The sequence below is a fragment of the Sabethes cyaneus genome, chromosome 2, assembly GCF_943734655.1.
Source record: "Sabethes cyaneus chromosome 2, idSabCyanKW18_F2, whole genome shotgun sequence".
Lineage (NCBI taxonomy): Eukaryota > Metazoa > Arthropoda > Insecta > Diptera > Culicidae > Sabethes > Sabethes cyaneus.
In genome coordinates this window covers 163,106,555-163,122,581 of record NC_071354.1, presented here as the reverse complement: position 1 = coordinate 163,122,581, position 16,027 = coordinate 163,106,555, and the positions used below count along the sequence as shown (strand labels likewise).

Below are 16,027 nucleotides of genomic sequence, written 5' to 3'. Positions count from 1 at the left end.
AAAGGTAAGGGGTCCTAATTCATCATAGAAAAAATTCTTGCCTCCAAATACACCCACATGCTAAATATGGTTCCAATTGATTGATTAGTTCTCCAATTATGAGGAAATTTGTATTTCATTTGTATAGGAGCCCCTCCTCTTAGTGGAAGGAGGGGTCTGTAACCATCATAAGAACCTTCCCTGGCTCCAAAAACATCTACATGCAAATTTTCACGCCGATTGGTTCAGTAGTTTTCTAGGTATAGATAAACATGGAAATATTAGGTTTAGAAAGAAACTATTTTCACATTCCAACAGAGCTGTGGGCTTAAAGGTCTTTCTAAGATTTGACCACTCCTAATCGACAGACTTCGCGGCCGGCTATTACAGTACAGGACAGTTACAGGACTAATGCAAAAATCCTACTGACACTATCTAGCAGCACCGCCTAGCCGAGATTCGAACATACGACGACTGGTTTGTCAGACCAGCATCTTACCTCGATCTCGAAGCTAACTGGGCGGCATTTTCACATTCCAATTCCAATCGAAAATTGTCGAGTAAAAAATGGCTTTTTAAGCGTTTTTAGCTGGAAATGATCATTTAGAAATTCAACACGTCTTCGGTCGGAACTTAATTCAACTGTTTGTTAACGCTGTGCTAGTTATCATTCATATGCATCCTAGCGATAAACAATCTTCAGAGTGTATTTTAACCTACTAAATAACTTTGTAGAACATTTGAAAGCAATGAAAACATCGTGTGAAGCAGAATTGATTTTAGAGTGGTTTTTTTGGATTACCTACGAATGGCCGAAACACAAATGGCCGAATCACGAATGGCCGAAACACAAATGGCCGAAATAACGAATGGCATAATATACCAAATGGCCGAATCACGAATGGCCGAATCACAAAAGGCCGAATCACGAATGGCCGAATCGCAAATTACCGAAACACGAATGGCCGAATGTCATATTCGACCGAAAATATTCATAGCCTTCAACCCGTGCAAACGTTGGATACATGCTGTCCTTACTCGCTGCCGCTCGTTCGGACTCAACTAAGGGATAATCCCTATTAGACAGTAAACCTAGGAAAATGCATGCACCTAAATAGTAGTGGTTTCTGCGGGGGGGCTGCCCCCCCGCAGTGGCCGGCGCTTCCGACGGCGGGTCACCGGCGCACACTCGCGGCCTACGGCCGTCTCGCCCTGAATCATTTAGGAAACATTTGCTACTAACACAGTAAATACGTCTCGCATCTTATAATGACGATGTATTTATAATCAAGAAATATTTTCGGAATACTTACATAACTGGGAGGAACCGGAACAACAAGCCATTGTTTCACCCACTCTGTCAAATTTTAAGCCAGTTGACAAGCTACCGCGGACCACAAACAACTTGAAAGCATGGCACCAACGATGGACAACCATTGTTGGTTCCCATCACCTGTCAATGACCAGGATCATCACAGAACTGCGGGTGGAGCAAAGGGCGATAAAGGGGAACATCCTTAGAATTCTTCAGGGGGATGTTCCGAATTCGCGTCGAGAAATAGACGAAAAAATCTACTCGAAATGTGTTAATGCTCACAAAATGAGCAGCAAAAATTTTGTTGTCGCAGTTGCGCTTTTATTAAGCGCTAAACAAAGGCGTTCGTAAAGCATGTTTCATTTGTTTAATAGTAGTAGTTTGTTTTTTGTTTGATTAAAGTTATTTGTTAACTACTTGCCAATCCATGGTTTTTTATTGAGTAGTTATTTAGGCTTTCCAAAAAATTTCGGCCTTTCGTGATTCGGCCTTTCGTGATTCGGCCATTCGTGATTCGGCCTTTCGTGATTCGGCCTTCTGTGACTGTTATTGAAATTCGGCCATTTGGATTTCGGCCATTCGTGATTCGGCCATTTGTGTTTCGGCCATTCGGTACCAGCCCGTTTTTTTAAACAAATCATTAAATTTCGCAACCAGTACGAGATAATAGTTAGTTACTATATGTAGCAAAGTTACTTAATTTAGTGTGTTCTGCAATTTTTGTGGAAACACAATTTTTGGACGCGTTTAAAAAACAAAAAATTGTGACACTATAGGCGGATTCACGGTCGCCCTAAAAGTATAAGAAAATGTGCTATATTTTATTAATTAACTGCTCCAAAGAAACACCCGTTGAAAAATTAAAATTACACATTTTATTCTATTTTTCAGGTTCGGTCCCATTAAGGCGGAACCGAAAGTTGCTAACGTTATTGTGTTAGTGCGACAAACACTGTACTGTACATCTCATGTGTTCGTTATAAACCTGAACGTTTATTTGAATACTAGCTGACCCGACAAACTTCGTATTGCCACAAATTAACCTGTGTTGTACATAAATCATGAATCTCGGATGATCTTTGTCACTATCTCGAGTTTTGCAAGCCCCCAGTGGGCGGCGCTTCCGACGGCGGGTCACCGGCAACACTCGCGACCGGCTCGTCCTGAATGATCTAGTGTTACTATAGATAGTTTGTGTGGTCTTGTTATTGATTAATGTTTTATGGAAGAGTCTCGAATTTCTCGAGTTCGATTAGTTTTTGAGTTTCGCAAAAATTTCTGTTGTATTTGTATGAGAGTCCATATCCCCCTACCACAGGGGTGAGAGGTCTCTAACTATCATAAAATAAATTCAAGACTCAAAAATCTCCTACATGCTAAATTTGGTTCCATTTGCTTGATTAGTACTCAAATTATAAGGAAATTTGTATTTCATTTGTATGGGAGCCCACCCTCTTAAAAGGGAAAATGGTTGCCTCCAAAAACACCCACATGCCAAATATGGTTCCATTTGCTTGATTAGTTCTCGAATTATGAGGAAATTTGTATTTCATTTGTGTAGAAGCCCCCCCTCTTGAAGTGTGGAAGGATCCTAATTCACCGTAGAAAATATTTTTGCCTCCAAAAACCTCCACATGCCGAATTTGGTTCTATTTGCTTGATTAGTTCTCGAGTTATGGGGAAATTTGTATTTCATTTGTATTGGAGCCCCCCCTCCTAATGTGGGAAGAGGTCCTAATTCATCACAGAAAAAATTCTTGCCTCCAAAAACACCTACACGCCAAATTTGGTTCCATTTGCAGGATTAGTTCTCGAGTTATGAGGAAATTTGTATTTCGTTTGTATAGGACCCCCCCTCCTAAAGTGGGGAGGGGTCCCAATTCATCATTGAAAAAAAAATTGTCTCCAAAAACACACATATGCCAAATTTGGTTCAATTCGCTTGATTAGTTCTCGAGTTATGAGGAAATTTGTATTTCATTTGTACAGGAGCCCCTCCTCTTAAAGTGGGGAGGGGTCCTAATTCACCATAGAAAATTTTCTTGCTCTCGAAAACCTTCACATGCCAAATTTGGTTGCATTTGCTTGATTAGTTCTCGAGTTATGAGGAAATTTGTATGGAAGCCCCCCCTCTTAAAGGGGAGAGGAGTTATAATTCCTCTTATAAAGAGGGGAGGGGTCTCAATTCACCATAGAATAAATTCTTGTCACCAAAAAAAACACCCACATGCCAAATGTTGTTCTATTTGCTTGATTAGTTCTTGAGTTAGGAGGAAATTTGTATTTCATTTGTACAGGAGCCCCCCCTCTTAGAGTGGGGAGGGGTCCTAATTCACCGTAGAAAATTTTCTTGCCCTCGAAAACCTTCACATGCCAAATTTGGTTCCATTTGCTTGATTAGTTCTCGAGTTATGAGGAAATTTGTATGGAAGCCCCCCCTCTTAAAGGGGAGAGGAGTTATAATTCCCCTTATAAAGAGGGAGGGGTCTCAATTTACCATAGAATAAATTCTTGTCACCGAAAACACCCACATGCCAAATTTGGTTCTATTTGCTTGATTAGTTCTCGAGTTATGAGGAAATTTGTATTTCATTTGTATAGGAGCCCCCCCTCCTAAAGTGGGGAGAGGTTCTTATTCATCATAGAAAAAATTCTTGCCTCCAAAAACACCTATATGCCAAATTTGGTTCCATTTGCTGGATTAGCTCTTGAGTTATAAGGAAATTTGTATTTCGTTTGTATAGGAGCCCCCCCCCCCCCACTTAAAGTGGGGAGTGGTCCCAATTCATCATAGAAAAAAATTTTGTCTTCAAAAACACACACATGCCAAATTTGGTTCCATTTGCTTGATTAGTTCTCGAGTTATGAGGAAATTGGTATTTCATTTGTACAGGAGCCCCCCCTCTTAAAGTGAGGAGGGGTCCTAATTCAACATAGAAAATTTTCTTGCCCTCGAAAACTTTCACATGCCAAATTTGGTTCCATTTGCTTGATTAGTTCTCGAGTTATGAGGAAATTTGTATGGAAACCCCCCCTCTTAAAGGGGAGAGGAGTTATAATTCCCCTTATAAAGAGGGGAGGGGTCTCAAATTACCCTAGAATAAATTCTTGTCACCGAAAACACCCACATGCCAAATTTGGTTCTATTTGCTTGATTAGTTCTCGAGTTATGCAGAAATTTGTGTTTCATTTGTATGGGAGCCCCTCCTCTTAGTGGGGGGAGGGGTCTCTAACCATCACTAAAACCTTTCCTGGCCCCAAAAACCTCTACATGCAAATTTTCACGCCGATTGGTTCAGTAGTTTTTGATTCTATAAGGAACACAGGACAGACAGACAGACAGACAGACAGACAGACAGAAATCCTTCTTTATAGGTATAGATTGCAGTAGTATTGGTAATACATGTCAAATAGCGGAGCTTGCAAACATAAACAGCTGATCCGCAGCCAACCGCACTGACTACAAACATCCCGAAAAAGGGGTTTGTTTTCTTTATCAAGGCATTCCGATTCAATCAAAATTAACAGCAGCAACTGAATAATGCGTAGAATCACTAGGATGTTTAATTTATCCGCTTGCATCGGATTGCGCTTTTGATTCCTGCTTTTGCGTTTTGTTTATTTACTTCACTCTAAGCTCATTGATGCGGCGAAAGTTGAAAGCTCTTTAAAAGCTCATTGATGTGACGAAAGTTTGATACTGTGTTGCTGCTTTTTCGGAAATCGCTAGTTCAACGAAATATGTGCGTAACCAAATATCTATTAACTAATTCCAAATTATACATTGGTCGCTTTTATGAGTACGTAATGATCGATATGATCAGTAAAATTTATTTTCCATTAGCAATTATGTTTTGCTGAGCGTTTATTGATACATAGCAGATCGATAAATTGAATTACAAGTTTTAGTAAATTATAACAGCGCTGGGAGCACTGATTACGTGGCGAAAGCGTGCTCTGCCAATACAGATACATTTTTAAGGCGCAAAACAATACATGCTTCGAATGGTAGCCATTTATCCAGCCATCTTTGAGCCACTTTCGGTTTCCCCTTAAAGGTATGGTCATTTAAGTTTTCTTGAATAAATTCCATCAATCATATTTAAATATCTTTTGACCCGTAGAACCAATTCTTATGAAATTTGGCAGATACATTTGCAGTGTTAAGACTTCTCATTTAATACTAAAATAAATTGAAACTAGATAAATTATCTTGGTTAAAATCGCTATAAATTACTGTAAATTTTAACGTGTAACTTTAATTGCTCATAACTTTCAAACTAAAAGTCTAATCAAAAAACAATTTAATAGTGATCTATACGGTAATATTACCTTTCAAATGGGACTAATAGCGCATAAATCGGTTTGGCCATCTCTGAGAAACACTTACTTACTTACTTACTTACTTAGGTGGCTTGCCGTCCTAAGACAAAGCCTGTTGAACAAAATTTCTCCATGTAACTCGGTTGAGGGCTACCGCTCTCCAATTCCTCGGACACCGAGTACTCTCCGCCAGATCTCGCTCCACCTGGTCTAACCATCTTGCTCGCTGCGCTCCTGGTCGTCTTGTTCCTACCGGATTTGAGGCGAACACCATCTTTGCAGGGTAGTTGTCCGGCATTCTTGCAACATGCCCTGCCCATCGCATCCGTCCAGCTTTAGCCACCTTCTGGATACTGGGTTCGCCATAGAGCTGTGCGAGTTCATGGTTCATCCTCCGCCTCCATACTCCGTTCTCCTGTACGCCGCCGAAGATCGTTCTTAGCACTCGTCGTTCGAAAACTCCGAGCACTCGCAGGTCCTCCTCGAGCATTGTCCATGTTTCATGCCCGTAGAGAACAACCGGTCTAATAAGCGTCTTGTACAGGGTGCACTTTGTACGGGGACTTAGTCTGCTCGACCGCAATTGCTTGTGGAGCCCATAGTAAGCACGACTTCCGCTGATAATACGCCTCCGAATCTCACGGCTGGTATCATTGTCCGCCGTTACCAGTGAGCCAAGGTAGACAAATTCATCGACTACCTCAAACTCATCGCCGTCGATCAATATACTACTGCCCAAGCGGTGTCGTTCGGCCTCGGTTCCGCTGGCCAGCATGTACTTTGTTTTAGACGTATTTACCTTTAACCCAATCTTTTCTGCTTCGCGCTTTAGTCTGGTGTACTGTTCAGCCACCGCCACAGATGTTCTGCCGATAATATCCATGTCATCGGCAAAGCAGACGAATTGACTAGATTTGTTGAATATCGTGCTCGCGTGTTGATATCCGCTCGGTTCATAACACCTTGTAGCGCTATGTTGAACAGCAGGCATGAAAGACCATCACCTTGACGAAGCCCTCTGTGTGATTCGAATGAACTTGACAATCCACCCGAAATCCGAACACAGCACTGCGTACCATCCATCGTAGATTTAATCAGTTTGATGAGCTTCCTGGGGAAGCTGTTCTCGTCCATGATTTTCCATAGCTCTTTCCGGTCGATGGTATCATATGCGGCTTTGAAGTCAACGAATAAATGATGCGTGGGAACTCTGTATTCACGGCCCTTTTGGAGGATTTGCCGCAGTGTAAATATTTGATCCGTTGTAGACCGACCTTCGACGAAGCCGGCTTGATAAGTTCCCACAAATCTATTCGCAATTGGTGATAGACGGCGGAAAATGATTTGGGACAGCACTTTATAAGCGGCATTGAGAACGGTGATCGCTCGATAGTTCTCACAGTCCAACTTGTCGCCCTTTTTGTAGATCGGGCAGATAACCCCATCTTTCCACTCCTCCGGTAGCTGTTCCGTATCCCAAATTCTAACAATTAGTCGGTGTAGACAAACGGCCAGCTTTTCTGGTCCCATATTAATAAGCTCCGCTCCGATGCCATCTTTTCCAGCTGACTTGTTGTTCTTTAGCTGCATGATGGCCTCCTTAACTTCGCCTATCGTTGGGGCTGGCACCTCTTCCCCGTTTGCTGCACCGTCGAAATCGCTTTCCCCGCCGCCATGGTTTTCCGCCTGGGCGCCATTCAGGTGTTCGTCGAAGTGCTGCTTCCACCTATCCGTCACCTCACGATCGTCCGTCAGAATACTGCCAGTTTTATCCCGACACATTTCGGCTCGCGGCACAAAGCCTTTGCGGGATCCGTTCAGTTTCTGGTAGAACTGAGAAACAGGCGATAATTATTCACTTATCAAAACACGTTTTTAAGCATAACTTTTAAACTACTTGTTTGTTTTCAATTAAACTTCCTGAAAATTTTTATGACAGCAAGAGCTTTCATTTGACATTTGGCAAACATGATGATTTTTGTGATTCCCCTAACTCAGATAGCGGCACCCCAAGCGTCCAATAAAAAAATATGGGTCTAAAATTTTTCGACTAGGAACAAACACACCAAATTTGAATGAAATCGGAGTACTTTTACAGTTGCTCGTTTTCCTATCAATACTTTCTCAGATTTCAGTACAAGTTTTAGGGCACAACAAGGCAAAACATTGGTTTCCACGATATTTTTGAGAAAAGCTTGATCGTTGTTCGATTTTCTGACTTTTTCAACTTACTCAACAGACATGCCTTCTTGAAAATCTCTGGTAAAAGTATCGAATTGGCATTTTTCCTGTAGTACAAAAACCTTGAGTAAAATAGAGCAAAGCAGACTTCTAGATTATGTTGTATTAAACTAAATTTGTTCGTATACCTTTTTCCTAAGATTCTTCTTATTTTTATTCCATAGAATCTCAAATTAGAGAAACTGTTAGAAAATAGGGGTGGATGGGGCAAAATGAGCTACTTCCCGTCATTTCCGCGCGTTGAGACCATCATCAATCGATTTCTCGTGATTTTTTACATAAGGAAAGTCACTTTTTATCCCTAAAATACAGCGGCAACAAAAAGCTTCTACCCAAATTTTCAAGACAAAATACCCAATGGGTAATTTTCTACGGCGTGATTTTTCGTGATGCAATTTGCTGTGGGACACCCTTTATATGCAAATTCCCTGTGAATGCAGGGAAATCTCTTCTTGGCGGCTGCACACCATTGCGTAGAACTTGTATTTGCATGTTCCCTTTTGCATATTTGTCAACAAGTGAATCACCTGTTGTTACTATGTCAATTTTGATAGCGTTAAAAATTTCACAACATGCCCTATAAATAAGTACTTACAATTTTCGTAACTACACGCTCTTAATAAGCTTGGTACGATACGGCCTTACATGCTATCGGTTTAGTATTACACTGTGCGAAGTAGCTACTGGTTGTTTTTGATTTAACTCTTTGTGATGGCAAATAGGTCAGTGCAAAAAGAAGAGGATTGTCTAGGTTGGGACCTGATTAAAGATAAACATAATCACGATGGAAGCTGTCGCGCGTGCTGTGTCTTTTAGCAACCGTCTCGATGACGTATGAAGTTGATAAGATGGAACGCAGGTTGTCAACAGCGCAGCGCTCTCGGTAGACGTGACCTAAGGCAGGCACGTGGCATGACCATTAACGACGTCTTCGAATAGTTATAGGAAATATTATTCCAACTTTTTTTTATATATTTAAGACAACACCATCATAATCTTTTATACCTGATTGCTCTTGCTAAGGCTCAATTCTAAATTTCGAAAGTAACCATTTCTACGTTAGCTTAGCCAACCATAGTGCTGCATTTGATTGCATATCTACGTCATGAAACAGATGTTCTTTCAGCAGAAACTGGTTGTTCAACATATATTCCCCGGCCACTGCTGCTTAAATAATGATTGGGTAGTGGGTGGGAACTGAGATCTAATTTGTGTAACTATTGTGTACACACAGCGAGTGCTATACATCGACGGAATATAAGCTACGCACAGTGACCAATTCATGTGATGACGTGATCGTGTGAACACGATTTATGTGTCGAGTGTCTTACTTTTTATATACATTTATTTTCTCAAAAATTTATAAATTTAGCTTCCAACGTGGTCAGCAGGTTTCAAACCTTTTGAAAATCATATTTAGCAGTTTGTTCGATCACACACTGGGTTAATTTGCAGAGATTGCCTAAAAGAGAAATTAAAACAACGGTAGACTAGACCTGTAGTAACTAGCGATTTAGTTCCAGACAGAAACTGACACAGTGATTTATGCAGTTGGTTTCGTTACTAATGTTGGTCTGCTACACGCTATATAGAGCTGATTGCCATTTTAATTAACGCCAATTAAAAGTAGCTTCCCGGGATGCCATCTATGTCCGACTCTGATTCGAATCTGGTTTGTACAGCATGGTATGAAGAAAAGCATTTATCCATTCGCTTTCGTTTGTTCGCAAAGCTCAGATTTATGCCCGCTGCCGCATAGCTAACCGAGATCCTCTTTGCTTGCTTGTTTTCCTGTATTGCAGATTGTGACAGCTAACTATGTCGAGTCAACAGAAGCATCGCATCCAGGTTCCAGATGGATTACGCGACGTGCTGCTGGAATTCTCGATAGCTTACCTACTGGAACAGCCGGGCGATGTGATCGACTACGCGGTGGAGTTTTTCTCAAAACTACAGGAAAACCGAAAGACCACCATGATCACATCGGCCGAGCCCGCATCCCCGGACGAAAGCATAATGTCACACGAAGAAGGTAGGTGGTAGTCCTGTAACAAGTAATTGTGTATCTTAATTTTATTTATTTTATGGCATCTGTTTATTGGGAGATCAAAAAAGATTTTTTGCAAATGATTGAGCCGTTACTTACACATTCCAGCGTTACGGGACAATATTCCCACTATTGGGTCTCTCAGTTCCTATTTCTTTATTTTTTCATCAATTCGCTAGCATATAATTAATAAATATGGAACCTTTGTCATTTATTTTTCCAACCAACCAGCAATTTTCCAATTCACTCAGCAAAAATATTTCTAATTGTGTTCTGTAACGCTGGAATATATCTACTTGCCAATGTATTCCTCAGTATAAAATTTTTAAAATAATTTAGTTTTACAAAGAAAGGTATAAAATGCTCGAAAAAATAAACAACATGGTCAAAGTCGACATCGTGAGTGTCACTGTTAGTTTGGCTTCAGTGAGCGAGGAAAGTAAAAGCATTGATAAATCATTTCCAATCCTTAGTAATCCACAAATCACTTCCAGTTGATTCATATCAAATAGACAGAAGATATTTCACATTAAGGAGACAGGAGCAAAATGAATGGAAATAGATTTTGGATTCTTTTTGTTGGCCAGTGGTTGGTGGTTCACTTTTTCCAGATGGCTGCATACTCTTTTTTGCCAGGAAAATATCGTTTTCATCTAGAAGAAGATGGAGATGTACCAACAAATGCGAACACAGTGGTGAAGTTCTATTTTGATCAGAGGATATATTTTTCCCCGATGACTTTTATTTGACGAAAACCGTTCCAAACGTAATTGACTGGGGGCCTTTGATGGTGAATGGTCGTGAAGTTTGCTACTAAAACACAGTCGACTAAATTGCTAGGGCTGGGCTTTTTCTCACAGCGAGACATTTTATGCGTGGTGTGCAATAAATATAAAAAAAAACGAAAATGAAAAAGTTTCAACCATTGGTAAACATTTCATTACATTTCACCGGTTTATATTGGACGTGGAAAAATTGATATTTTGGCAGGGTGTATTCGAAACCCGATTGTAGTACTATAGCTGGTAGTACAGAATTAATTATATTGAGCGGTAGTTTCTTTGTATTTAATTCAATTTCGTTGCCTTAATCATGAAAAATAAAGTGATTGGTAATTTCTGTAATTTCTGCCGTTTCCTATGTCGATAGTAAAAATCTACCTGTACCGCAAGAACTTCCCATCATTAGAAGTTTGCATTGGTTCCCTTCTTTCGTTGCATGTTGAAATAATAGCAAAATTTATAAACGCTGCTATTGAATTGCAAATGTACAGCTATGGAAAACAAAACATAACAGATGAAAAACGGCAAACAGGATGAGCTGAGATTTTAATATTTTTCTTTGGTTCTACCTCTGTGCTTGATTGGTATTGGTAAATCAATTTGTTTAAATACAATTATACTTAATTTATATTTGTAATTTAAATAAAATTTCAACAGATTCATTGTGCCTATTAGCACGTTAAACTGATAGAGATTACATAGCTAATTGGTTAATTCGGAAGCAGTAGAAATGTATAGTTACACAACCAATCATTTATTATAACATTCGGGGGGAATAATAACGAATATAAAGCATGAATCAACAAGAGCCTCGGATCATGGCATTGAAAATCATTAAATATAGCATAGCGAGAAAACAATCGTTAAACAAATATAAATAAAATTTAGCGTGAGCGACGACGAAAGATGGCCCATCTCGGATGGCGAATCCGCTCTGCATGCCTGCCGGGCATAGTTCTGCTGCACAGTGCAAGTCGCAAATCAGTCCCACGTGGATAGGAAGACCGCTGGCCATGGCACTTGTTTGCGTTTATGCTAGCGCGCTATTATCGGTATCGTTTGTTTCCATTAGAAACAATTCAGTTCGGATTAAATCAATTGAACTTGGCAATCACAACAAAATGTCGCTCGGAGGACCTGCTGCACTGCTGAGAACACGTGTCCTCCACTATCATCTTGTCGATTTTCACGATGTGATTGCCATCCTTGGTGACAGTTGATGTTTGTCGAAGCAATTAGTTTTAAGTGCGTTGATGAAGTTATTAGGCTTGTTTGGAGCCTTTCGCTTTATTTAAGCGAGTTTGGAAACACAGGATGCTCGCTTTGAGTTAATTGGTTTTATGAATAGGGCATCCTCTGATTGTTGCCAATGAAAAGCAATGTGTTTTAAAAATGGCAGTTTGCTGCCGTGCTTGGCAAGGGGAGAATACTAATGATACACTTTTCGCTACTAATTGTGTTTATTCAGAGTAGAGAATAAAGACAATTGCCAGATTCGATTGACCGTATTTGTGGTTAGTTGATTCATTGTGAATTAATCGCCATGCAGTGAAATTTCGAGGGGAAATATTAAGAACCGGATTGAAAGAGTTTAAGAGATGATGTATGCGAGTGATAAGCACTACGATTCACCGCGCTTAGTGCTAATCAAGAAAACTCCAATCCCGAAAAAATCTTCAGCCTAACTCGATGTCACTACCCTTCCGGTTGCAATGACACTGTCACTTTCGAAGCCAAAGGTACAGATACCCTGTCAAGCCAGATATTTCCCAGCAAATTGCAACATTTCTATATGCTCGAAAATGCATACCACTTCTCTTTTCGGTTGCCGTACAAAACTCCTGGCTAGGAAACTGTTGGAAGTCTGTTTTGACGTAGTTTTTATCATCCGATCCATCACCACACATTTGAACTTCGTCAGCATCGTCGCGTACAGCTTCCGGGATCGTGTTAGGACCATTTGTCGTCGCGATTTGAGGTCACTGCCTTTTTGTGAGTCGGCAGTTCTGTTCTTTTCTATTTTTATGCATGCCTATAGACACTTTCAGCTTGTTTGTGTTCCAGATTTTTTGCCTGTCGACAAACGTTTCCCAAACATTTTGATTATGTTGGATGGTGACAGTTGATTTGGCCATTTTGAACGATTTCGTTTTACTTCGCGGCTTACATGGAACGAGCGTACCAAGGTATATGAATCTTCATCTTGGCACTAACACTATTTGGATTCCCATTTTCCCTGCCCGCAACCTAGATTCTGAACCTGGACCTGCATTCTGAAGATATCGACGTTATCCACTAAACCAAAAAGGATTTGAGATTTCGTGATGATAGTCCCGTTCCTCTTCACGTTTGCTCTTCGTATGGCTCCTTCCAATGCCATGTTGAATAGCACGTGCATCCTCTTACTTACAATCTATCCAACGTCACGAAAGCAGCTGAGGTCTCACCCGCTATTCTGGCGGATGATTTTGTCCCATCCAGAGTCGCACGAATCACCATTACTAATTTCGTCGGCAAACCATGTTTCGGCATTTTTTTTGGGGGGTGGGGGACTTGACTACTTTGTCCAATAATTTGAACTTTTGTAGTATATCTCTGTTTACTATACGTGCCATGCAAGCCAATTGCCATTTTATAGACAACTTGTCATTTGCTCCTGTACGGTTCCAGTCAGGTATAATATGCTTTATGAAACCGATAACCTTCCCGGGATTAGCAGACCAAATTTCACTTGGAGATAAGCATCTCTTGTCAAGAAATTTAGCTCTGCTCATGTAAAGCGCACTACAACTGCAAAGCAGATGCTCCGACGTTTCGCTTTCAAGATTGCAGAAGCGACAGATATCATTTTCTACAGGACCCATGTTCTTTAAATGTTGTCTACTCGGACAGTGCCCTGTTACTAGGCCGGTGTATGTGCACAGAGCTCTCTTGTTGAGCTCTATGAGCTTGTTGGTGGTTTTTACGTTTGGATTAATGAATCTTTTGACTGGTTGCAGTTTCTGACAGCCATCCAATTGGCCGTCACCTTTTGTTCTCCCCAGCGTTTAAGTTCCATTTTGATTGTTGCTTTTTTTACCACAAAAAGGCTCCGAACCGATGAATTCCGAATTAGAACCCGCTTTTGCTGACTCGTCTGCTATTTCATTGCATTCAATGCCACAGTGCCCTGGAACCCAGTATAGATTTACTGTATTCATTTGGCATAGCTGCCGTCATGAAAGAATGCAATCCCAAACTATTTTCGATGTGCATTTGCAAGCGCTTATCGCTTTCAATGCTGCTTGACTGCCAGAGAAAATGCATATATTTGTATGTTTATATCTTCTTCTCAAGCAAGCATTCATACATTCAATTATTGCAAAGATCTCCGCCTGAAACACAGTTGGCCATAGTCCCATAGCCACTGATATTTTTGTTCCATGGCCATAGATTCCAGCACCAATTTTTGAACCAATTTGTGAGCCATCCGTGAAAAATATCGTTGAGCCTTGACGAACCATAGGAACTCCCCTCTCCCAATCGGAGCGCGAAGTTTCACACACCTTGTAGGGAGTATCATAGTTAACCTTCGGATTCATTCAATTTCCGTTCATACTTACCACGGGTCCTATTTTGAAAAGTTTCAGAATATTCATGTGACCAGAAAGATCCGAGATATGCCTGAACCTATTAAGCCTTAGGGCACTTTTTCCGCTTCTGTTTGCACGAATTCAAGCAAAGGCAGCAGATTGAGCATTGTATCTAGGGCTTTCGATGGAGTGCTACGCATCGCTCCCGTTATTGCAATGCTCGCAATTGCAATGTTTGTGGCCACCACACTAACGAGGTGTACGTTACTTTTGGTCGTATGATAGCCGTGTAGATCCACACGATCATTTCTGGTTTTAAACCCCATTTTCTACCAGCGATTTTCGAGCATAACCATAATGCACTGACTGCTTTGCTTATCACGGCGTCGAGATGTTCATTCCAGTTAAGCTTAACATCTAGGACCAATCCTAGAGATTTGACCTATTCACTAAATTGGATTTCTCTGTCTTCAAGCTTGAGAGGCTTCAAGTTGAGTTTCCTCCTCTTTGTGAATGGAACGATTACGACTTTTGCCGGATTAATGCTAAGGCCCTCCTTTCTACACCAAATTTGGGTATGTTTCAGAGCCTGTTGCATTCTTTCTGAAAGCCTACAATTTCTAAACCTTTTGCTTCAAGGGTCCTAAGTAAATCGTCTACCACCTCATAAGTGGCGAAAGAACACCTCCTTGAGGACAACCTTTCATAGCCTTTATCATTATGGGCGATCCACCAAGCTAAGAAGTGATTTCTCTTTTTACAACCATTGTATGAATCCAATCAACGATGCACTTGTAGATTTTTTTTCGTTTCATAGCATTTTCCATAGATGTGTAGGAAGTATTATTGAAAGGTCCCTCAATGTCCAAGAACGAACAAAGGGCGAGTTCTTTAACAGAAAGGGATTTTTCAATTTTTCCCACAAGCGAACAGAGCGCTGTGACTGTTGAACTGCCAGCTTGGTATGCATATTGAAATATAGATGATGGATATACTTGCATGTACGTTGAATCGATGTAATCCTTCAGAACTTCTTCCATTTCCATTGTCTTCAACAAAACCGAAGAAAGACTAATGGGTCTGAAGGATTTGGGATTCGTCCTATCTCTCTTACCAGCTTTTGGTATGAAGATGCCTAATTGCCATGTCGATGGAATATAATTCAACCTTAAATGTTTCGGCATAATCTACCACAGCTAATTTCGTTTGACTGGATCGTACGCCGCCCTAAATTCCACAAACAGATGATAAGTCTGCAAATTGTGTTCCTGGAACTTGTCTAGTGACTGACGCTGGGTAAACATTGGATCCGTCGTGGAGCGACCCTCACGAAAACCAGCTTGGTACTCGGCGACGAGGGACTCCGCTCACGGTCTCAGTCTACATAACAAGATACGGGAATCGAGCAATCTAATGCCTTGATGGTTTTTACAATTGAATCGATGTCCTTTTTTGAAAGTAGGGCAAATGCGGCCACCCAACCACTCCTCCGGCATACGTTCTTCCTCCCACTTCCTGACAATGATCCGGTGGATTGCTTCGTATAGCCGCTCGTTTCCCGTGTTTAGAAATTTAGCCGGTATACCGTCCTTTCCAGTAGCCTTACCGTTATAGTAGCTCACTGATTGCCTTCCTAATCTCATCCTGTATTGGTGACTCCGCAGATTGGCCATCGCTCACAATACTTATCCTGTTTCTGCTTATCTTCGTGTTTACCTCTTCATTAAACAGCATTCGGAAGTGTTCCTTTTTCCTGGCTGCTACATTG

The 16,027-nt window shown here is 40.9% G+C and overlaps 1 protein-coding gene across 8 annotated transcripts in view; it reads left to right on the top strand.

Annotated features, from left to right (window-relative positions):
* LOC128733957 (cAMP-dependent protein kinase type II regulatory subunit) overlaps positions 1–16,027 on the top strand; it is a 121,529-nt gene that overhangs the window by 47,186 nt on the left and 58,316 nt on the right. For all 8 annotated transcript variants that reach the window (XM_053827872.1, XM_053827874.1, XM_053827870.1 and 5 more), the window contains one exon: positions 9,661–9,890. In XM_053827872.1, the coding sequence (XP_053683847.1) occupies positions 9,677–9,890 (214 nt within the window). In that variant the 5' untranslated portion in view covers positions 9,661–9,676. The remainder of the gene's footprint in view (positions 1–9,660; positions 9,891–16,027) is intronic.